Source organism: Cyclopterus lumpus, chromosome 15 (assembly GCF_009769545.1).
Source record: "Cyclopterus lumpus isolate fCycLum1 chromosome 15, fCycLum1.pri, whole genome shotgun sequence".
Lineage (NCBI taxonomy): Eukaryota > Metazoa > Chordata > Actinopteri > Perciformes > Cyclopteridae > Cyclopterus > Cyclopterus lumpus.
In genome coordinates, this window is record NC_046980.1 from 4921428 (window position 1) to 4947271 (window position 25844).

Genomic DNA, 25844 nt, shown 5'->3' on the forward strand with positions numbered 1-25844 from the left:
TTAGATTAACGGCTGATAGCCTGGAGCCTATGGCCTGCAGCAGAGATGAGCAGCAGGATACAGAGGTCTGGTAAACTCACTCCTTTTTAAACTTGTAGTCTGTAGCCCTAAAGCAGACCCTGCTGTATTGTCTGTTTAACTCAAAATGGGACCATCATTTACTAAATGTACATTATTCTGTATTGACAAAAAACGTGAAACTATCAATTGAGACCATAAACTTGTCTTTACAATGTCTACAGAAGGAATACATCAAGAGAGAAGTAGGTTCATTTTTCTCACATAGACTTCTATACAATCTGACTTCTTTTTACCACCAGAGGAGTCGCCCCCTGCTGGCTATTAGAAGGAAAGCACTTGAGCGTTGGTTTTATGGGAGGCTGGACCTCAAAGGCACAAAGCAACACTGACAACCTAGCAGGGAATGAGAGAAGATGGTTTGCATACTGTGGTGGCTAATTGGGGAATGAGGAACAGGTGAGCAGGTGCACGTGAGAGTAAAAAAAAAAGCCATCTGGTGGACAGATGGAGAACTTCAGGTCTGGAGCGTAACGCATGGCGTCTGGAAACAGAGGATCAGACTGAGTGAAATAAAAACGAGGCCTGTTGTTTCCTGTATTGATTTTTCTTGTGTCACATGTTCGTATCTATTGGGAAATACATACTGCATGTCCAATGGGAAAAAGAACAGATGTGTACATTTACAACGTTGAGAGTACAATCTGTGGATTATACATCACAAAATACTTGAATTTGAGGTGTTTGTTTCATGCACAGATATAAGAAATCATAATAATAAAAGAAATGCTGGCATTGATTGGCATGTGAAAAAAATTTACTTTTTGTTTTTGATGATGAGAAAAAAAAGAGGTGTTTCTGGTGATCGTTTATCAAAAGTTCTTAACTTATACGTAATTAAATAAAAGGGTAATGGTAGAAGAGCAAAAGCTGCACGTTATGCAGAATGCCCCATTCAGCATAATATATGTTATATTATTGGGTCATAACTATTAATGCATAAGGGGTTCATCCCTTTTAATGTTGCAGCTGGTGGAGCTCATTTTAATAACCGTATATAGCCTCCTGCTGCATAGTTTAACATAACACAATATACTTTTATTAATGTTATAATTTCTTTTTAATAATTTTAATGTGAAAAACGGGGGTAAAATGCACAATATTTTCATCTGAGATGTACTGGAGAAGGCTAGAAGTGTAAAGTAGTTACACTTAGTAGAAATACTCAACTAAAGTAGAATATTTTGTTTTACATTGTGCATTTATGTTGATCTAATGCACCTTTTAATTCCACCTGCTGCACATCCGCTCACCTGTCAGTCATCTCTCTCTCTCTCTCTCTCTCCTCTCTCAGCCAGAGGAGGGGCGTGGACGAGGGGAGGCGTGGGAGGATGAACCGGGGGATGAGCGAGCTGCAGCTGCTGCTGCTGCTGCTGCCCACGCGGCGGAGCGTCATCTCGTGCAGCGACCGCGAGCCGAACTGCACGGCGCGCGACACGGACACCCTGGCGCTGTCTGCTGCTGCAGCATCCGCGGCGAGCGGCAACGGCTCGGCGGCGGATGCGTACCGACTCGTGGAGCCCCAGCTCCCCGCAGCGGCCGCCCCAACGGTCAGTGACTTTCTCGGGGTTGTTTTTTTTGGTTTGTTTTTGTTGCGGTTCCACCGGGAATCAGTCGGGTTTATAGCGCGTGTGTAGTCCAACTCCATAGAAACTATACACTATATACTTATTTAATATTATTGCACGCTTATTGGAAAAATAATGTCAATGTAGGTCGCACTATTCTACTCAAAAAGCACCGCGGAGAAGAGTTTCTTTCATCCTGCATTTAATTCATCGAGCATCTCTTTTAATGAGTGTGTCTCTTTTGAGAGTTAGTTTCCAAAATTTTAAAAAAGGAAAAAGAAAGAAAAAGTACAATCAATAGTTCTGAATTGAGTAATCAATAATATTGCTCGAAAAAAAAAAATCTAATTGCATACTCTATATAGAGTACCAACAATTGCCAGAAAGCAATATTAAACACACGTCTTCCGGGCTCTCATATCAAGGTTACTTTCAAAGATGTTCAAAATGCAGCTTCTTCCATTAGAAGACATGTATTATTATACCATTCTATTATTGACAATATCACCAGGTTATAGGTCACTAATGTATAAGATGAAGTACAACTTGAATCCCTTTGGTAACAGAGGAATCATCACATTGAAAACACTACAAATAAACATTTAATGGACAGTCTGCTCAAACCCTCCACCGATTTCTGCAGACCCATTTCTGTTTATGTCGTTGTGTCATCAGAGTTACAGACTGATGTGCCGACCGCACGGCGATGGGTCTCTGGAAACGCATCGGGCGTGAACCCCCCCCCCCCCCCTCCCCCCTCCCAGGCCTTCGTTCGGTTCACCGGGTACACACTGCGCGGCTGTTTGCGCTGTAAACACACAAACACTTGGCTGCACATGAAGAAGAAAACATACATCTTACATCCGTCTGAACACCACAGAGGCCGCTGCTGCTGCTGTGTGGTGTCAGAAAACACACACACACACACACACACACACACACAGACACAGAGGTCACTGTACACACCTGCAGCACGTCGCAGGTGATCAGGTGGAGGCCCGAGGTGTCACGCGTGGGTCCGTCCGCGTGTCGGTTGCACATTTTCCAAACGCACGTGCGCGTATTGACGCGTTCATGCAGAACATTCTTCTGCATCTGCAAACGTTGATCATCGATTGGTGCATGCATTGTCTTTGTAAAGCTGTTGGGGGTCGGTCGCTCTCATGCCAACTTTCCACCGATTGCTTTGGGACACTCGGTTTTTAGAATGACACACACACAGACACACACACACACACACACACACACACACACACACACGCCACCATTAAGCTGATTTCATGCAGCGGTTGTCAGTCAGAAAGTCGTCCCTGACATTAAAGGTCTTGGAGAAGATTTATTGTTGGCTGTGCTCAATAAAACTAATAAAGTAAAAATACTAATACAGTAAATGATGCCTTAAGAGAAACATACTGATCAGTAATGTATACTTTTACTTTTGGTGCTTAGAGTATATCTTGATGCTCAGATCAGAGATGGAGGGAGTCCCCGTCCTCTCCAACTCTTTCTCCTCCACCTCTCTGTTTTGGTTTCTCGGCTCAGGGTTAAAGGTCAGAAAGATCATTTTCTGATCTTTATTTCCCTTTATGATGTCCATGCAGGTAGTCCGGTTGTATTTATTCAGATTATCAGATATTAGCATGAGGTTGCTGCGCCTGCAAAGCTTTTATGGTTTCTTATAATGTCAAGTTTATCACTCAACTCGTTAGCCATTTCTAAAGGGACGGTTCACCCCAAAATCCAAAATACGTATGTTTTCCTTCACCTGTAGGGCTATTTATGAATATACATTGTTTTGGTGTGAGTTGCCTGCTTTTGGAGATATCAGCCATACACCACTAGTCGAGTGTTGTATAGTCCCATTATATTGGAGTTATTGTAATTATATAAATATGAATTGATGGCGCTGTCAGATTGCTGCTGGCCCGCCCTGTTGACACATGTGAAGTGGTTTGTCAATGCACTCGGCGAACCTGCCCGTCACTGTTGGTGATAAGAGTACTGTGATACAGAATAATGTATGATGTGATTAAGCAATACGACATTGTGTCTGTATTAATGTAGAAGTATGATATCAATATTGTGTGTGAAGCTCGGCAACATTTTGGATTCACTGTTGAAGTTTATGAAAATGTAGAAACACTGATATTCCAAAATGTCCACTGAGAGTACATTTCCTGTGACGGACTACATCGTTTACAATATGTATCCATAGTTATATTTACTTTACTTCACTTTACTGCAGAATAATGTTGCTAACGAGCCGGATTCAAGAGGCGTGTTGCGTTAATAAAGCTCTTCTTCAAACTGCACAATGAAAATAGAAGGTTATACTATTGGAATATCAGCTGATTGTAGTATGGGCCGACCAATCACAGTTCAAACCTCTTTAGTCTCAGAACTGAGGTCTCCAGAGGGCCCAAAGACAATGGGGACTAACTCAATACTTAGTTTGCTCCCTTGTGGTTCAATAATGATCGAGGACCACTTACAGGTTTCTGGATCTAAAAAAACAAATTCAATATCCAACGTCTCCTGTCACCTAACACCGTCGGGACATTAACTAAATGGTAGGTTTAAATAATTGAATTCTTCTTTTGGGGCCAAAATGATTTAAATATGTAAAATAGCACATCTGGTGTCAGAATACTATTTTTTTTAACGTCCGTTAAAATGGCAATTATTGAAGGAAATAAGGAAAAAAATCAAATATAGCTGGTACAATAGCAGTTAGTGTTGACTTTACAATCCAATTTAACCCCAAAAACGCTGCTGAATGTCACAGATCAGGTTCCTTAAATAGACGAGTGAACACATGATTACTTTTGGTTTGACTGTATTTGAGTGACAGCTCCAATACCATGGAGGTGATTTCACTTTAGTTTCTGCTCAGGGAATTTTATGAAATTATATTTGATAAATGGGACAGAAAAAATGTTGTTGATATTCTGGTAGACTCGCTTTTCCCTACGAATAATTCATCAATTATTAATCAGTGATCCTTTACTTAGTACTAAAATCACACTGTGTAAAGTCCCTGCATTCTTACTTGTAAGTATGATCAGCTAAATGTACTTAAAAGTACTTAAAGTAAAAGCATTGCAGTCAAATATTACCTGTCATTGTTTTATTATCATATTTGATGTTTCGTCAGTATTAATGAGTATGTTGCATTTTACTGCAGAATATGGTTTTAAGTTCTTTAAATACTGTTGGGTAGTTTAATGAGCAGTGCATCATATTATAGGCCATTAAGTAAAGGGAACTAAACGGATATGAGTTAAGTAAATAAAGATAGTGAGATCAAAACATTGAGGGTTGAAAACAGTTATAGATAGAAAGGAAAGCATAGACTGTGTATATTAGTAGTGGACGTAGTCACCGTGACTACCGTCATTTTGTTCTTTGGTCGTCGCCATCTTGTTTTTTGCAACCAGAGGTGACAATAGCTATAGATTAACTTCGATGAACAGCAAACGCACACTGTGAACGGGATAAAGCTGTAAGATGACTCCCAGACCTGACGACCTGTCAATCACAAGGTAGTCCCGCCCTAAAGCATACCCTGCTTTATGGTCTATTTTGGTCTATTTTACTAAATGAACATCAGGCTGTACACCTGGGACAGTTTGGTAATTTGTCGCCAAGTCGCGGCCTCGTAGTTGTAAGAAGTTAGTATTTATTTTTAATAATAATTGTGGTCACCCCGATCAAAGGTCTCTACAGCACGCATTTAAAAGTAGCTTGAGATTAAACAACCTGGATGCCGCCCAATATTGTTATAAACCAAACGCATACGATTAACCTTTCTTGGTTTGTTGCATTAACAATAGGCACAAATCATGAGACGCAATAGAAAATGTGAAAACATATAAGAAATACTGCTCCCGATCAGATTTAACATGGTTCTCACTGCTAGCGCGTCAGCTGGTTGGAGGGGATGGCGCCTGGTTCAGGAACAGGCTTTAAAGATCTCAATCAGACATGTAAGCAGCAGGATCATCTGGTAAAATTGGGGAAACTTGGTAGCTACTTAAAGGCTAGAAAGTTATTTGTTGTCATTCTACAACAGGGTTGTGCAACTAAACGCCGTTTGTGGTCCCATTTTGAACTCCGTAGAGAGTTCATAGGTCAAAACGTGTGTCTTCATTCTGCTGTAATACGACGGAATAATCTAAACGAAGGAATTTGATCCTCGATCACCAGTTTTTCTCCGAGCCGTCTCAGTCTGAACCAGAAAGGAGGTTTATGTTGAACTGAACTGTGGGACGGACGCTGACGCCGAGGGTTCCCGGACCGAGAACAACTAAATAACTTCCTGTTGTCAAAAAAAACGGATTACTGAAGACATAATGAACGTGGCAGATGTGTGTGTGTGCATACTTTGCATAGCTGTGCGGATGCTGTACCTGCACGTATCTGCCTGTGTTTGTGTTCGCTGCAGTCTTTTTTTTCTTTTTTTTTTTCTCTCCAGTGTCCAGGATGTGAAGACCAATCAGATTTTTGCGAAGTAGAAAAAAAGAAAGTAGCATGAAAAGAAAAGACTCAAAAGTACAAGTACCTCCAACGTGTGCACGAACGCGGTACATGAATACACGCAGTTACATTCCACCGCGGGTCGGTTTTTTTTTTTTTTTTTTTGGGAAATGAACGGCGGTACAACATATTTTGTCATTTTTGTTTTGGAGGCTGAAGAGAAAATGCCCAGGAAGTCATCTCTGATCAAATAACAGGAGGCATGAAGGGAATGAAAACAGACAGCGAGGATAAAAAGATCCGTTGATAGCAGGAAATATGTGCAGCTAATATATATCATATCACCCCACGCACACTCACACACACACACACACACACACACACACACAAACACTGCAGGGATTTGAGGCCATGATGAGATATGTGAGCGTCTGTTTCATATGTGTATTAGATAATAACCGAGAGGTGAAGCTGAGGGCTGGATTTATAGAGTCAAAGCATCTCATATTGAACTCTTTTTGGACCAAAATTCACGAATACAGAAGAAGATTTAAAAGACTGGAATGCAACTCGGCATTATTTAACGTGGAGGAAAGTACATGTATTCAAGTATTAGTACCACATAATGAGTATTTCCATTTCTCCTGCTACTTTAATCACATTTAAATACTTTTATTACATATATTTAGAACACTTATTTTCTTTAACTGCTGATACTTTCAGTGTGTGATGCTGATAAAAAACTCTTTTCTTAAAAAAAAAAGAGGTTATTTTATCAGCTTAGAAACATCAAGAACTTGAGGCTTTTGTCCAAAAGACATAAACTGTGCATTCCTGTTGATCATTATCCAAATAAGCTCTTAGGTTGATGTTTTTCCTTCGTGACGGCCATCGGTCTGGTTTTCTGAGACACATTTTTCTGTAAATATAGCGGATTATTCATTTATTATTTCATGTAACTTTGTGTTAGTTTCATGTGGTAATGCAGTTACGGAAAGACCAGTGCACGCTAACGCATTTAAAAACACAAAATTAGAGAGCTGGCTGATTTAAAAAAACAAAACAAACAAGAGTTTTGTCTCCAGATAATTAACGTGAGATGACAAACGCTACGTTTCGTGGAACGAGATGATTTGTGTTTGGTTGTTTTCTGAGATCTGAGCTGTCGATGTTTCAACATGAGAGATGGAAATCAGACCCGTGAATGTTTTATAAACGTGAAATAACGAGAGGAAATGTCCTGAGCCTGTGGTTTGTTTGGCCCTCGGAGCCACCAGTCCGTAGAGGACGTGGGAACGGGTCAAAAAGCACATTTTAAGCCCCAAACTTGTATCTTCCAAACACCAAAGGATCCTGGTGTCATATAGAAGCTGCTGTAATTATAATAAAGTCCTGATCTGTTGACTCTTCACTGAGGGATGAAGTTCACAGATGGGTCAGGTTCAAAAGGCCAGCTCACAATACAGCTAAACGTAAACCAGTGATTTTACAGGTTTGATCTTAAAGTTTCGCCGTGTTTCCGTGCTCATTCGGTAGTTTTATATCGTCTTCTGTGGGTAACCGGTCCAGCAGGGAGATCCAGATGCTTACACAATCTGTCACATAAAAACTGTAAATGTCAGCTTTTTCACATTAGCATGCTGATGTCAGACAGATATATATATATATATATATATATATATATATATATATATATATATGACATCAGCATGCTAATGTGAAAAAGCTGACATTTACAGTTTTATATATATATATAAAAAGCTGACATTTACAGTTTTATATATATATATATATATATATATATATATATATATATCTGTCTAACATCAGCATGCTAATGTAAAAAAGCTGACATTTACAGTTATATATGTACATTATTATTATATAATTATTTTGCACTGAAAGTAAACATGTATATGTATATATATATATATATATATATATATATATATATATATATATATATAAAAATAAATACTTTCTGTTTTATATATATATAAATATATTTTCTGTTTTATATATATATATATATATATATATATATATATATATATATATATATATATAACTCACTTATTTTGCAGTGAAAGTAAAGATGTGTATGTATATATAAATATAATTTCTGTTTTTTAAATATATATATATATATTTCTAGGGAACATAGAAAGCTGTGAACTTTACATACTGGTGCTTATGTCTCCGCACTGTGCTGTTACCTGACATTTTGTTCTCATGTCATTCAATAAAGAGTTATTGAAGAGGGATAAAAAAAAAAGCTACGTTTCAAATCAATCTGGAATCTTGTTAGCTCGGCTTGCTAACAGGGACAATAAGCTACAGGGCTCAACAGACCTCAACTCCAGAGCTGATTGAGTGGCAGTTCAACATGTGACAAAGGTAGAAGATGATTCAGAGGCTGGTTTTTGAGGATTTAAGAACGGCAAAAGCTGTCTCTCCATTTTCCATCCGTCCGGCTTTAACTCCCTGGTGTGTCACAACTACTGACAGACCTGTAATCTTGTTTGACATGTCGTGGACGACGTGAATTCAAAGCACTTCTTTGGCTCAGCGAGTCTCAGAATGCAGAGCTCCACATCCGTCTGCCTGAAGGCGAAGCCATGTTTCTGTCTCTGTGTGATCTATCGGCTCCTTGAGACACACAGCTGATAAGCCTGCTTTCAGAGGACATGGATACCTTTTCATTTCAGTTCACTGGTACAAAAAACAATCAAAGAAAAACGACATTACACTAAACTCTTATTTCACTCTGTGAGCACAAGCTAAACTCCATTCAGCTTATTCTGTTGTTACTGAAACTAAACCTGATTAAATAAAACCCAAACTATCTGCATCGATAGATTGATACCGCAGGATGTATTTTATTTTTTTATTGCAAAGTACGTCTTTAGGAAACTGGAGTTGCATTTTACTGGTCAGATATTTAAACTGGACCCACTTAGTTTACACTAAGTAAAAATCTATGTGTGTATATATATATATCACTTATTTTGCACTGAAAGTAAAACTGTGTATATATACTGTATACGTATATATAAAACAGAAGATCAGTTTTACCAGATGCCCTTAACTCAACTAATACGATCTCCTGCGGCTTGTTGTTCAAAAGACTAAAAACAAATATCTTCTTCCTCTGGTGTTTTATGAAAGTCTCCGGGAGATTAATTCCACTCAGTGGTTGGTGGAGTTATTGATCTGTGAGAGGATCAAACACTGACCTGAATCTGTTCCGTTACAGCGCCTGTTGTGTAAGAGGCGGTGAACTCACACACACAGACACACACACACACACACACACACACACACACACACACACACACACACACACACACACACACATAACATGTGTAATGCGTATGCTTGTCATGTGATACAGCAGTTCAGTCAACGATGGTGTTGGAAGCCTTGAAAGCTGGCTGGTGAACGGGCCGGGCCCTCTTTTTAAAAAAATCGATAGCAGCCATGTTGTTCATAACAGTCATTTTAGCCTCGTTATCTCTGAGCCACAAGCTAAGCTAATGATTATCTCATTTTTCCAGCAATTTATTGGTTATTTTACTTTTAATTATTTCGCTCAGTTTTTGTAAATAAAATATCAGTAATAATGTGGAGTCCAGTCGTCGCTGATATCTACTGTATATATAGATATTGATATTTAGATATTATTATATAGCGTAGAGGGGGCCAAGACTACAATTGTGTGCAATCCTGTATTGTGTAATGAGGATAATAAATGGAAACTGAGAAGCTTCCTGGATATTTCTTAGGTGCTAATAATGTTGTTCAGATTTCTGTTAATTCCTTTTTATTCACCCAAATGCAATAAGAAGAGAATATCCTGAATTACTGAATATCCTCAGTTTCTCAAAATTCTCTTCCTTTAAAGTCCACACATACACACACACACGCACGAACGCACGCACACGCACATTTTAAGCCCTATCAAGCCTATGATTTGAATTTTCTCCCTAGATCTTCCACACAGTTTGACTTCGTTTGATCCTGTTGCAAAACATCAATTTTGTGTGTGTTCAGGTGGGACAAGTGTGTGTTTGTGTGTGTGTGTGTGTTGGTCCCATGCAGGTGTTCTAGTTTTACATTAGTGAACTGGTATTAAACTGGTGGTGGAGTGATGGTAGACTGGTAGCAATAAGGTGAGGAACTAAACTGGTGGTGAACTGGAGACAAAGTAGCAGATACAATGGTACCTCGTGGTAGCTTTTAGGTAAAGGAATGTAAATCTAAAAGCTATAGAAATAACTTGTGGTGTTCCTCAAGGTTCAATTGTAGGTCCTCCACTTTTCGCTGCCACTCGGTAATGTCATAAGGAGGCGTGGCATAAATACCCAAAGTTACACTGATGACACCCACTGATGTGTCTCCCGATGACCCGGGGCCAATAGATGCCCTTTTAAACTGCATTTTAGATATTAAGTCATGGATGTTTGCAGCTCATCCGGGACAAAACAGAAGTCCCGGTAGTTAGAAGTGAATCTCAGAGAGACAAACTTTATATTTATGTTTGATTTGAATCTTAGTTTCAAACCTCACATTAGTTATGAAACTAAGAATGAATTTTACCATCTTGCGGTAAATCTTGGCGTCTGGTCCAATGTGTCAGTACTGTATCTGTTCTTCAGACACTTCCTCTGCTCTTAAACAGACTAAAATGTTTATCTTGCTCAGAAGTTCACTTTCTGTCTGAAAACCAGCATCACACCGAAGGCTGACGGGAACTGGAGTTGACACATCATGCTGCCTCGCTCTTATTCTCCCCATCATGCTGCTGTCACCTCAGTCTCTTCCTCTCTGCTGATGGTCGCTGACCCGACGTCACAGCGGAGCTGCTAAGACCAGCAGGCAACAAACAAATACACACAATTCCAAACAAACACACACACTAATAAACAGAGAAATAAACAGAAACACTAAGAAACAGATAAACAGGCACACTAACGAACAAATACACACAATTCCAAACACACACACACTAATAAACAGAGAAATAAACAGAAACACTAAGAAACAGATAAACAGGCACACTAACGAACAAATACACACAATTCCAAACAAACACACACTAATAAACAGAGAAATTAACAGAAACACTAACAAACAAACAGAAACACTAAGAAACAGATAAACAGGCACACTAACAAACAAATACACACAATTTCAAACAAACAGACCAATAAACAGAGAAGCAAACAACCACACGGACGAATAAACAGACACACTAATAAACAGATAAACAGAAACTCAACCAAACAGACGGATAAACAAATACACCCAATTCCAAACAAACACACACTATTAAACAGAGAAACAAACAGAAACACTAAGAAACAGATAAACAGGCACACTAACAAACAAATACACACAATTTCAAACAAACACACACTATTAAACAGAGAAACAGGTACTTTAGATACTGGTACTTGTAAATGTAGTAAAGACACAATAGTACTTGTTGTACCTAGAAATCAGTGGGGAAGAAAGACAATTTAGGGCAGTTTTTTAGTCATTTGTTGGTTGTACTATTTTCTATCCTACACTGTTTTTAGAAGCGGACATTTTTTTTAGCTAACGTTAGCTAGCAGAAAGGTTTTTCTGCTAGCTAACATTTGCTTTTTGGCAGTTTTAGTAATAGTATTAATTGTAGTTCAAGTAGCAGTAGTAGTTTTGTTAAGCATTTAAAAGGAAATTGACCTTCTTTGTATAATCGCTAGACATATAAATAGTGAACTATTTGTGACGGACACGTTATCGCGCACCTCACTCCGGCTTTACTACGGCGAGTATAAACTGAGCTCAACACCCGCGTGCTAATAGCGTCTGTCTTTGTTATTTTACCCCAGATCCCTCGTAATCCTTGCAATGCCAAGATGGCGCAGAGGGCACAAAACCATTTTGTAGTGATTGACTGGGATGAGAGAAAAAAAGACGTAGAGAGCAGATAACGGGAATTACATCCACAGTGATTCAGACAGACTGTGGACAGAGGAGAGCGTTATCTGGGTACGCTGCATATAGGGAAGGTACCAATTATGTTACATAATCGGAGTAGAAATAGATTCCTGCTTGCCGTCAGCCCGCCACCATTGATCCACTTTACATCCATTTAAGAGAAGATTCTCTATTTGCTGGTAATAATGCTGATGTGTTGGCACGAGCCTCTCCTGACCATTGTTATAGCTGTAGCGCCACAAGATGAACGGAAATGTAGCTCATGCACAGGTCATTTGATCTCCTTATATAGTTTTGTCCGGTTGTTAAATGAAGTGTCAGGTTAAATTCTTCAAGGCAGTTTTCAGTTTGATTGACAGGTATTAAGGGACTAATCAAATATCCTTAACGTACATCAGTATCCAGCTCTCAGTTTCAGTTTTTATGGTAGAAAATAATGATTCATATGAAACTTAGCGTTACTAAATATAAATAATGAGTACGTAATTATTGCACGTGGAGACGCTCATTAAATCATCACATGGGACTATTGAATGTGAAACAACCTTCAAGTCAAGTCATTAAGAGATAATTAACACGTGAAGCTAAAGAGCTTCCAGTTCTCATTAGTGAGTAAGCACATCACATTTATTACTTTATAAAGATACTAAGTACAGAAAAATCAGAGTCAATTCAAACAAAGATGTAGGTTTGACTTTCAAAAGTTTGAAAGGGGACAACATTTTATAAGAAAAGATCAATTAAAGTGTGAACAATGTGTATAATTAAAGTTCATCGAACTGAAACTGTACAAGCGAAGGGGACATGCCGCTTCATTATTTCATCTTGTGGTGGTTCGTCTCCCAGGTGACGCGAAAGATAACACAGAGGCAGGCCGAACAGTGGTCATTTGCACATACCATCCACACTGCACCGAACACAGCGCCGGATGAAGAACATCAATGTTTCCCCTGTGAGGATTCCCATGATGGGCTGAGAGGTGAACCAGTAGGTCCCAGTGACGGCCATCATGCCTCCATCAGCATCATTCTGGCTCCGGTGCTGAAGACTGAAGACATCCAGGGCTTGAATATGACGTCACAGGTTTGGAAAATTCGAGGATGTCCGAGTTAACCAAGTGAATACTGCCAGAAACATGGAGGACGCATCAGGGATGTGAGGACGGAGGGTCCTGAGATCAGACTGAGTCAAAGGCAGCGGTCGTGGGAGAAGCCGAGACACCGAATCCTTTGTGACAGGCCGCGACGTGCCGGGGATAACGTGGTGACAGAACGGCGTCCTTGCAGCAGGAAAACGCTCGCTGCTGACTGAGTGGATAAAAAAAAAAAAAATTGGATAATGAAGGTTTGCTCGAAGAAAGCCACGGATTGGAGGAGCTTTTTTTTGAACGAGTGAGTACGGCACGTTTCAAATAATCCTCCTCCACGTCCTACTTTTGTCGCCCACTAAAATAGACAGTACATTACACTTTTTGATTCATTTATCTGATGGCGAAGTAGAGGCTGAAGTAACCCCTCATCCCAGAAGAGGGGACGTCACTTCACCTCCAACCCTAGAGGGAAATATCTGTCTCCACAACAGTAAAGTTGGGAGACGGAAAAACAACGAGGTGAAAATCCCTTTAAGTCTCAGAAAAGCCACGACATTTTATTTAAATGTGAAAGATAAAACTTTATTAGTCTTTAAGGTCAAAAGGTTTAAAAGTGCGACATTTCCTGACAAAAACAAATGATTTGTAGCTTTAACAATTCACGCTGACCCAATCTGCTTAATCTCACTTTGACCGTCGGTCAGATAGACACGTGTCCTTGACATGTTTGTTTGTTTGTTTGTTTCCTGCTGCATCAGCCGTGCGCTGTCACAAGTCTGACTCCATCACTGTCCCCCGCGTCCTTCGCAGCTTCTTCTTCCTCCTCTTCCTTTAATGCTGACTGTTTGTTCTAAACTGTCGACCAAAAACAAACAAACTTGCACGTTTAAACCAAAACACACGTCTGAATTCATGAAACCACTGCGGCATCGACATCTCGCTCGAGTGTGCTCATCCCTGATTGGCTGGATGGGGTGTGTGTGTGTGTGTGTGTGTGTGTGTGATTGGTTTGGCTCCAGTTTAATCACATCTCCTTTTACATATTTGAAGCGATTGCACAAGTATGTGGATATGAAACGTGGAAAGAATATATATAAGATATAGTGTAAGAAGAAGTACTTTACTACAAATTTGAGTTACCTGTACCATACTTGAATATTCCCATGTTCTGCAGCTTGTTAGCTATAGCTTTTCATTTCTTTTACATTTTGAAAGCTAAATCTAATTAGATTCCTTGAAATGCTATCAACCCCCAAAAGTGTTGCCTTAAAGTTTACCCCTTCAAAAGTTATTTATATTGACATTTAAGGAAAATCTGATACATACCGTTACCGTCCGTCAAAATTATGGCGTGATATACATTTTAGGCCACGCCGCCGAGCCCTACCTTAAAGTTAAAAGCTAAATATTGTTTAAAAAAAGAGTGGAGGTCTGCTGGTTTCCGTCCTTCCAGCTTCCGCCTGCTTCTCAGTCAAATGACCTCTTGAAATGAGCTGTGCCTCAAATGTCTGCTCGCGGATGGAGTAAATTATGCGGTTAACGTGGCAACGGGGAGACGGGATGAAGAAGATGGAGGGACGGAGCTCAAGAGTTGATTTGAAACGGCGATGCAGCAGAACTGGTGAGAGATGTTAATCCCATCAAAAAGCTGGTGATTTAGAGAGGTCTTTTTCACTGTGTGGGTTTATAATGGCATCGAGAAGAAGGATTTTTTTAATCCCTCCTCGTACTTTAATGTCACTTCAGAAAATGCCTTAAAACAACGATCGGTCCTTAAGGCATCATTTGGGAAAATGATGACGTTTGTTTACGTGTGTCCTACACAACGCAACAACTACGCTGAAGTGGGTCTGAAGAGTCGAGCAGGGCTTCTAGACCCCCGTGTACTCGCTCACTGGGTTTGAAGTTTGGGTGTCTGTGGCTCAGTGGAAGAGCAAGGTCGTCCTTCAATCAAAGGATCGGCGGTTCGATCCCCGGCTCCGCTCGTCCACGCCGATGTGTCCTTGGGGTGGACACGATTTGCCCCTGCAGGCTATTTCCCGCGGTGTATGAATGGTTAGTTAGTCCTGATGGGCAGGTGGCACCTTGCATGGTGGCCCCTCCCATCAGTGTGTGAATGAATGACAAGTAGTGTGAAAGCACTTTGAGTGGATGGAAGACTAGAAAAGCGTGTTTCTATGCGTTATATTTCGTAAAAAGAAGGTTTGCGTGGACAAGACCTGAGACTAAATTGTACAACTCAACATGATCAACCGGTAGAAACAGAACGTTATCCACCGTGAACGTTATCAACCTGCAGCATCGTCCAGTTTCTAATTTTCCCGTTCGGTCCTCCAGATGGCGATGGTGCCCAAGTCCCCGCACCCTTACCCCACGGTGGACGTGCCCGACCACGCCCACTACACCATCGGCTCCGTCATTCTCGCCATCGGCATCACCGGCATGATCGGCAACTTCCTGGTCATCTACGCCTTCAGCAGGTAGGACGACTTCCTGTCACCAAAAAATACGGTCGCACTGATCCTTCAGGAGACAGTTTGCAAAAATCCGTTTGATAATGCAGTTAATGATTGTTTAAAACTAATTTAAAGGTCGAACATTGTTTTTAAAAATGATTCTAATGTTATTCAGGAGATATGAAAACACACAAATCCAGTTTATAAACTTTTCGTGTTAAAAAAGAACATAATTCCACAGTTTTGGGACCTCGAAGGCAAATAGACGTTGCTGTAGCTGCATGACTAGAACTGGTAATTATTTTTTTTCCGGATATAGCTTGCAGCTAATTTTGTCAATAATTATCTGAATTTCTGTCGTAATTTGAAAGCAATGGGAAGTGTTTTCTTCTTGTGGTTCCAGTTAAAAGCTAAGCAGCTGCAGAAACAAAGAGAGATACATGAGATAAAAGCATGAATGACTTTCGCCTGGTCGATTTAGGAGATGCTTCTTAATTGAAAAACATTAGATTAAAATCGTATGAAATATAAAGTGAGGTGTAAAGGTTATACCAATATACTATGGACAGATAATGTCAGTATACATTCTGTGTATGTGAGAGTGTATAGTAAGTACTTGTTAGCCATCAGTGTTTTATTCTCTTATATTCTAAACATTTGTAAACTTACTGAAAATATATCAGCACATGATGTATAGTGATAATTGCTGCATAGTCTCTGCAATCTCACACGTTTTTCTGCACAAAGTGAAATTATTTTGATTTATTCCTCCTTGGTGTTGAACTAAAAGCAAAAATAAGCCACAACATATTTAAAAGGAAAGATGGTGTTTGAGGTGATGGACTCCGAGGGTCCTCTAAAGCTGCACAGGTTTTCAGACCGTGAGGTTAATTCTTCTAAATGTGTCATGGCCGCCGGCTTTTATCGACCGCACACTCGCGTCTTTTGTCTTTCTGCGACACACACAAAGAGTTCTCTGGAGACTTTTAAAGAAGCTTAAAGCACTTAAGATGACGTCTGCCCACATATTGATTGGACCCTTTAATGGACATTAAAGTCCATTAAATATTGATCTCTCATTAAAAAACATACCTTGAAGTTTGTGGTGTGTGCTCCATTGGTTCAATGTTAAGTATAGAACTGAAGCAGCACACTTTTTCCATGCAGGCTCTTGCTCGTCCTCTAAAACCGGCTTCACGAGGTCACATGAGTCGTTCAGCCAATCAACAGCCACTTCCTGCTTATCGCAGCGGGATGAGACTTGATTATAAAAACATCTGCTGCAGCTTTAGAAGACACTTTAAATGACACAGTTTTCTTTTTCAATGGTTCCAAAAGATATTGTCAAAGCTAAAGGTGAAGACATATGTGCATATGGGGAGTGGTGGAGGAAATATTCAGATCATTTCGTGAAGTACCACACGCTCTGTTTCAAGTAAAAGTCTAAATATGTCGCCTGTGACTGTTACACTAGTATATAAAATATCATTAGATTATTGTTACATGCAATAATGTCAAAGCAGGATGTTCCTGTTGTTTGAGGTGGAGCTCATTTTTAATTATTAAGTCATTATTATTTTCAGTATGGATTAATCTGCTGATTATTTTCTCCATTAATAGATTTGATTGTTTTTTGGTTTGTAAAAACGGTAAAAAAAATAGTGAGAAATGCTACCAAAGGGACACCAACAGGCCCAACCTCAACATTATTATCAGTGCATTACAATTATTAACATTATTAAAAGGAAAATCAGCACATTTTGGAACCATGAAATGTGTTTCCATGAGAAACGACTTTGATCATCAAAATATTCTGCAATTAATTAGCTGTCACTCGTTTAATTGTCGAGTATTTAATGGACTACACTAACGTGTGTGTGTGTGTGCGTGTGTGTGTGTCGCAGGAGTCGCAGCCTGCGGACGCCGGCCAACATGTTCATCATTAACTTGGCGATCACAGACCTCCTGATGTGCGTCACCCAGGCACCCATCTTCTTCACCACCAGCATGCACAAGAGGTGGATCTTTGGAGAGAAAGGTACCCACTGCGGGGGCACACACACACACACACACACACACACACACACTTAAAGCAGTTTCTCACACTTTTCTTTGCCGTATTCCTACAGCAGAACGTACGATGTGTCTTGTCTCTCTCCGCCGTCACTCTTTCACATCTGTTTTCATTTCCCACCATTAAAAGTGGGAATTAGTGAACTCAAGCTCCGAGAAAAAAAACGTCCATCCTCCTCAAGTCTGCAGAGAGAGAGAGAGAGAGAGAGAGAGAGACCAAAGTCGATTTTAGAACGAGGGAGGTGTTGACTCGCAGCGTTTTATTAATATGATCTGAAGTGACACCTGCTTGCACTGCAAAAATATTTGATTTTACTGTAAATAATTTCCTTCCTGTGTGAAGGAAAACATATCTCTTGTCTCTGGTGGTATCTTTTTCATGCAGATGGTTTTATTTACCTCCAAGATGTTTCTCTTCCTTTATAAATAATTAATAATTTCAAGGTGCAGAGTATATAGACCGGTTCACGGAGCCAGAGTTTGACCTTTAGTAGATTTCTTTTTTCTTCGATGTCCATCCAGAATAAAAATAATAAAATATATAATAAATATATAGACAGACAGATAGGTAGATAGATAGATAGATAGATATATAGGTAGGTAAATAGATAGGTAGGTAGGTAGATAGATAGGTAGATATGTAGGTAGGTAGGTATATAGATAGATAGATAGATAGATAGGTAGTAGGTATATAGATAGGTATGTAGATATATAGATAGATAGATAGATAGGTAGGTATATAGATAGATAGATAGATAGATAGGTATATAGGTATGTATGTAGATATATAGATAGATAGATAGATAGATAGATAGGTAGGTAGGTAGGTAGGTAGGTAGGTATATAGATAGATAGATAGATAGATAGATAGATAGATAGATAGATAGATAGGTAGTAGGTATATAGATAGGTATGTAGATATATAGATAGATAGATAGGTAGGTAGGTAAGTAGGTAGGTATATAGATAGGTAGGTAGGTAGGTATATAGATAGATAGATAGATAGGTAGTAGGTATATAGATAGGTATGTAGATATATAGATAGATAGGTAGGTAGGTAGGTAGGTAGGTAGGTATATAGATAGGTAGGTAGGTAGGTATATAGATAGATAGATAGATAGTAGGTATATAGGTAGGTATGTAGATATATATATAGATAGATAGATAGATAGATAGATATGTAGGTAGATAGATAGATAGATAAGTAGGTAGATAGATAAATAGATAGGTATGTAGATAGATAGATAGGTAGGTAGGTATATAGATAGATAGATAGATAGATAGTAGGTATATAGGTAGGTATGTAGATATATATATAGATAGATAGATAGATAGATAGATATGTAGGTATATAGATAGATAGATAGATAAGTAGGTAGATAGATAAACAGATAGGTATGTAGATAGATAGATAGGTAGGTAGGTAGGTAGGTATGTAGGTAGGTAGGTAGATAGATAGATAGATAGATAGATAGATAAGTAGGTAGGTAGGTATATAGATACATAGATAAGTAAGTAGGTAGGTAGGTATATAGATAGATAGGTAAGTAGGTAGATAGATGTTGATATAATAAACATTGAATTAAAATGATCTAATTTTCTTTCCGTCTTTAGGCTGTGAGCTGTACGCGTTCTGCGGCGCTCTCTTTGGGATCTGTTCCATGATCACGCTGACGGTGATCGCTGTCGACCGCTACTTCGTCATCACGCGGCCTCTGACCTCCATCGGCGTGTTGTCGCGGAAACGGGCCTTCTTCATCCTCATGGGGGCCTGGACCTACTCCCTGGGCTGGAGCCTGCCGCCGTTCTTCGGCTGGAGTGAGGATTCACACACACACACACACACACACACACACACACACACACACAACCATCCCAACTGAAGCATGTTTCTACTTTCCTCGACTGTTTTGAGGGTTTAATCCGCTGCTCTGTTGTTATCTGCTGCACATAATTCTGCTCAGTTCTGCCTCAAAGCTTTCTCTGTCTTATCAAACTTATTGCTCATTTATCCTTCAAATCCCATTTGTTAACAGTACAACTTCACACACACACACACACACACACACACACACACACACACACACACACACACACACACACACACACTACATGTGGTGTGTATTTCTTCTTCCTCTCACCTGGTTTTCATTCTCACACACACACACACACACACATATTTGTATGTACATTATAATGCATGGAAACAGAAAAGCTCCAATAAATCTTCCTCCGTCTCATGGAAAGACTTTCCAGGTGGAAAATGTTTCAGTCTGTCAGAAATGTACAGTCTTTTTTTTTGGAGCATGTGATATATGTGTCCGTGTTTTTTTTTTCATTTTTACGAGGACAACATGAAAGATGAAACAAAAGAACTTATTTGTTCTGCTTCTGACCTCTTTTATGGAAGCTGCTTCAGGACTTAATGAGTTTATGAGATTAGGTCTGGAGTTGCTTGAGCTGAATGTAACCAGCCAGTAAACAGGCTTTAATTTGAATGGAGCCGGGTCCTTTGTCAATATTCAGTATCAGTATTAGTATTTCTTCCCCTGGATTCAAATAGTAAACCCCTGAACGCAGGGACAGTTCACAGGGACCAGGCTGGAGCCAGACGGGGGGCCAGCTGTTGTTTAAGAGGGGGTGCAGTTCAATTAAACTAGGACAGGTCATCTATATTAAAAATAAGTAGGTCAATATGGTTCTATTGGTGTTATACTTCAAACTACATATTATAAAATCTGTAATCTTTTAGATAACAGATACATATTTGCATCTGAAAGACACGATGCACATAGAGCACAGATACATTAACCTACACTTGTATTTTATAATAATTAAAATACTACAGAGCACAGCTTGGTATTAGTATGTTTACTTCAGTAGAGGATCTTAATACTTTGTTAATTTCAGTAAACTTCTTTCAGGGTGCAATACTTTGTTTGACCACACACACCGAGGGGGGCGCTGTTTCACACGTTTGAGGAAATTCCTGAAATAAGTGAAACCACATCGCTGTGACAACGAAATGACGGACACCGCATATAGTGGTGTCACCGCTTCCAAGAGCATGATGGGATATTAAAACCCTGTGTCCATGTCTCTCGCCCATCAGGTGCCTACGTCCCCGAGGGCCTGCTGACTTCCTGCTCGTGGGACTACATGACCTTTACCCCGTCGGTGCGGGCGTATACCATGCTGCTTTTCATCTTCGTCTTCTTCCTGCCGCTCTTCATCATCATCTACTGCTACTTCTTCATCTTCCGCGCCATCCGCATCACCAACCAGTCAGTCTGTGTGTGTGTGTGTGTGTGTGTGTTTGGTGTTTTTCTGTGTGTTTTATTGACTTTTTTGACGCATTTTTAAAATAAAATGTTAGTTTTTTTGTATTTAACTTGACTAAACAGTTAAATATTTTTCTTCTTTTTGGAAGATAAAAGAAACATACATTCTGAGTTTAATGTAATCTGTGATCTACCATTCCTATTGTAAAGTAGAGTATGTAGGTCTATACTCTAATGTAGATTGCGGATACATTAAAAACGTAAAACTGAGGTAATGAAAAAGAGCCTTAGGTCATGATACCTTAAAAAAAAAGAATGTGGGTCAACACATTGTCCACACAGGTATAGTAATACAGGTGTGTGTGTGTGTGTGTGTGTGTGTGTGTGTGTGTGTGTGTGTGTGTGTGTGTGTGTGTGTGTGTGTGTGTGTGTGTGTGTGTGTGTGTGTGTGTGTGTGTGTGTGTGTGTGTGTGTGTGTGTGTGTGTGTGTGTGTGTGTGTGTGTGTGTGTGTGTGTGTGTGTGTGTGTGTGTGTTTCAGGGCTGTGGGGAAGATTAACGGCAGCATTCACAGTCACGGCAGCTGTCGAGACTCGGTGAAGAACTTCCACCGGCTGCAGAACGAGTGGAAGATGGCGAAGATCGCTCTGATCGTCATCCTGCTCTACGTCTTCTCCTGGTCGCCGTACTCCGTCGTCGCTCTCACCGCCTTCGCCGGGTAAAAAAGAAGAATTAGACCCCCCCCTCCACACCCCCGTCCCTCTACATGCTGCTGAAGTGCCCACGGGCAAAGTTTCTTCCGTTTCCCTCGTTGTTATTACTCTGTTTCTCTGCTACAGGTACGCAGACATGTTGACTCCCTACATGAACTCTGTGCCCGCCGTCATCGCCAAGGCCTCGGCCATACACAACCCCATCATCTACGCCATCACACACCCAAAATACAGGTGTCGCACACACACACACACACACACACACACACACACACTCACGGTTGACCAATACCTAAAACGCCGTTAAAGTTTGGAATCAGATGTTTTTCTTCTTTCCTTTAATACTATTTTAACAGTATACAGTACAGTATAATTCCGACACTGAATGTATTATTTACATTTTAAATAGTTTTGGGTCCAAAAGAAGAAGAATGAAGAGTATTTAGTCGATGTCTGCACAGTGTTGCATGACAGGGACAGTAGCATTAGTGCTCACCCTACACCAGAGGTCACTAACGGGCAGACCGCCGTCCGGGTTCTGGACGCCATTGTCTCTGGGACCCGGACCTGAAAAACCGATGGATAATTGAGAATTCACGGATCGCTTCTATGTCACCGGCGCAGCTTTTCTAGCTTTTTTACCTTCAGCGGCACAGGAAACAAACCGACCAATGGCACGCGTTGTAAATCGTCTCACGTGATCCTGCTCGGCCAATCACGTGCGTGCATTCCGTTAAGCGTTAAAAGTTATTTCACTCCAAAAAAGAGAAATGTGGACTGCTTAATCCAAGAATGTACAGACTCGTATATGTTTATTATTCCCACAACCAGTTCCAAAGAGCTGAAACAAGTGGTTTAATAACCACAGATAAAGTCCCCGCACACACATTTCTCTAGATGACAATAATATGATATCTTGGCTCTTTTGATTGCTTGATGCCCGAAATAAACTGAATTTAAAGCTGCAGTTAAATTAATTTTTCTAAAATTGAGTACTTTATTTTTAGTCAAATTTTTTCACAAGCTTTCCGTTTTAAATCCAGCCTTTATTTTACTTGAAATAAGAAAAAAAGATAATGTATTTATTTATTAGAGTATGTATTATTTATAATTAATCCAGTTCAATTGAAAATCTGTAATAATAAATATTATTTAGATGTTATTCAATTGAACTTTCTTTATTTAATTTTCAGTTGTTGACGTTAATACAACTGCTACTTCAACATTATTGTGGTGTTCCGGACCTTTGGATGAGGAAATTCTCTCTAACTGCACCTCGCTGAATTTTAGTTGAATACCCCTGACCTGCAGTAACCATATATATATTTCTATTTTTAAATAGTTTGAAGAAGAGCTTTGCTAAAGCAGCACGTTGCCGGTTAATTCCAGCTTGTTTTGACCTTGCTTTCCTTTTGACTGCAGCCAACATGACTGCGACTCAGTGAATTGATCCAATGCGAATCCTTTGCGCTCCGACACCTCGGCTGAAATAACCGCTGCTCGATTAACCTGAATGTTAACTCGACTGGAGAGAATGAATCACACACACACACACACACACACAGACGCACATGATGAGATTTTAAAGCTGCGGGGAGGAAAAAAAAAGAAAACAGCTTACGTAACTAGTTATTTATCGATGTCATGTGACATCACGGTTAAGGGAAAAGCAGTGCTTTCAACGTGAAACGGGCCACCGTGCTTGCAATGCACTGGCGGAAAGGCCCTCTATCGGGGGGGGGGGCACCCGTTCGCTCAGGGCCCCCGGCAATCGGCCATCTTGTCTCATGGTATTTCGACGTCTCTCTGTGCAGGATAGCGTTGGCCAAGTACATTCCGTTCCTCGGCATTCTGCTCTGCGTTCCTGCTCGCGACCTCCGCTCGGCCAGCAGCAGCTTCAGGTCGACGCGGCGCTCCACCGTGACCAGCCAGACCTCCGACAACGGCAGCCAGATGAGGCATCAGAGCAACCGCAAGTCCCGCCTCTCCTCCGCCTCCGACAGCGAATCGGTGAGCTCGGAAGCCCTGACGTCACGTGTGGCGATAACAGATTGTGTGTGCGCGTGTGTCAAAGTGTGCGTTTTCCTCCGAAGTGTCTGACGGACACCGAGGCTGACCTGTCCAGCATGGGCTCCAGACCAGCCAGCCGCCAGGTGTCCTGTGACATCAGCAGAGACACCGCCGAGCTCCCGGACTTCAAACCCTCCTCCAGCTTCAAATCCAAGATGAAGAGCCACGACTCGGGCATCTTCGAAAAAGTAAACGCTGCTTCAACTGCCTTCGATTTGATTGTTGATGCTTGAAGGCTTTTTTTCCCAGCTCTTCCGATGCCTATAAGACTCAGCAGCCGTTGCTATGGAGACAAAACATAATTTCTATGGTGACTAAATTCATCCTAAACTGAGTCAGAGAGTGAACTGATTAAAAATTGCTGAAAGTTTTTTTTCTAAACTTTTAACAGAATGTGACGCTCGTGAATCCTGGGAGTTGTAGTTGACTTCTCTCCTCCAGTGCTTTATAAAAAAAAACTGAGATGGCAGAAGTGAAAATTGTAACTTGCCTCGAAGAGAAAATTGGAGACAGTAGGAGGTTTACAGACTTCTTCAAAAGACTCTTTATGTGGATTATTATTATTATTATTATTAGTATTATTATTATTATTATGTTACACTCGGCTGAGGAGGGGGATATTCGGGGGTCACCTGAGGGAGAGTCGCAGGGATTTCGAGTTATTTTTTCGAAGGTCAGTTGAGGCGTTTGTGTGCGGTGAAATAAAAACATCTTCTTTCATAACACCGGTGTTCACGTTAATCTGTTGCACTGTTTTTGTGCTCTTTAATCTGCTTGATGTGCTTTTTTTTTTTATTATCTCGGATCAGAAAATCTCTCCTTTCCTTTTGATGTTAATCATCGACTGACTAAAGCGGCATTAAAATTCTGGGTTTGATGAGTGGTGGTCTGGTTTCCTGTCCGCCTCCCTGATGCTGATGAATTTCATTAAAATATCATTTAGATGTATCTCATGATCTAATATTAATGTCGAGGAGGACTTCAGTCATGGCTGCAGGATGCTGGTTAGTCAGTGTGATAACCATCTAAAAGGGTTTACATGTGTTTTTCTTCTTCTTCCAGACGTCCTATGACACTGATATCTCCATGGCAGTAGTCGGCGACCGCGGCAGCGTCCCGAATGTGAGGACCGTCATTTACTCATAAGCACAAATACAATGAATTCTCACATCTGTGTCAAATTGTTTGCCCTTCCAAGAGACGATATATATTATTTATTCAGTTTATTTTAATTAGTCTTTGATTCATGACAATACCTGCAAATCCTTTGCCATTCCAATCAGCCTCTGTACTTTGGTCCAATCCAGATGAAAAAAACACAACAAGTTAAAAGTAAAATAATCATTAAAATAAAAATGACAACTGTGTTGTTCTGTCCGACAGACCGATTATGCTGAGGGACACGTTAGGAGAGGCACGATTGGTCGAATCCCGAGCATCGTCATCACCTCGGAGTCCAGCCCCTTGGTTCCCACGGGGCGGAATGGTTCCAGCACTACCCGTCCAAAGACAGCCAATAACGGCAACTCGGGGGCGGGGTCTGGGTAGAGCTCCTGCAGCCATGTGACCAGCTCACGTCCAATCAGATGTTTTATAAATGCAGACAGGGTTCGCCTGTAGATCAGAAACAAACTACAGTATTACAGGAAGTCATCATTACATTTCTGAGAGAGTTTTTACACCTCATACAGGATTTATGTCAATATCTTTTGAATTTAGTTTTTACTAGAACACAAAGAGTGACCAATTAAAATGACAACAGACAGTTTAAGTGGTATCAATTAAAGAGCAACGTAACACATTGTATAAGCTTGAACACACACACCCTTTACATATTGTTAAAATTCCCCTCACAGCTCTCACAGATGATTGCACCGGTGTGCAAGATGAAAGGAAGGCTAAATGTAGACGGCTGACATTAAACACACAGTTTAATGTCAGTTGTGAATTCACAAAAGCACTGCGCAGCTTTTGCAGCTGTTAAACCTGCACAAATAAAACAGAAGAAAACTGTGATTCTCAAAGCATCCGCAAAGGGTAAAAAGTATTTAAATTA

General features: G+C 40.3%; 1 protein-coding gene across 1 annotated transcript; it reads left to right on the forward strand.

Annotated features, from left to right (window-relative positions):
* The first annotated feature begins 1496 nt into the window (after window positions 1-1496).
* LOC117744088 (melanopsin-A-like) lies at window positions 1497-25336 on the forward strand. The gene is made up of 11 exons (XM_034552193.1): window positions 1497-1628; window positions 15535-15677; window positions 17558-17691; window positions 19341-19544; window positions 20839-21010; window positions 21547-21723; window positions 21845-21952; window positions 23533-23728; window positions 23812-23976; window positions 24851-24910; window positions 25172-25336. The coding sequence occupies exons 2-11, from the start codon at window positions 15535-15537 to the stop codon at window positions 25334-25336; spliced, it is 1524 nt and encodes a 507-aa protein (XP_034408084.1). The 5' UTR covers window positions 1497-1628.
* The last annotated feature ends 508 nt before the right edge of the window (window positions 25337-25844 follow it).

What these genes read in the sequence shown, in the direction of transcription:
- LOC117744088 (XM_034552193.1), top strand. Translation starts at nt 15,535, where the DNA reads ATGGCGATGGTGCCCAAGTCCCCGCACCCTTACCCCACGGTGGACGTG. An exon ending in GTCATCTACGCCTTCAGCAG is followed by an intron (nt 15,678 to 17,557) that starts GTAGGACGACTT and finishes TGTGTGTCGCAG; the next exon opens with GAGTCGCAGCCTGCGGACGC. An exon ending in GTGGATCTTTGGAGAGAAAG is followed by an intron (nt 17,692 to 19,340) that starts GTACCCACTGCG and finishes TTCCGTCTTTAG; the next exon opens with GCTGTGAGCTGTACGCGTTC.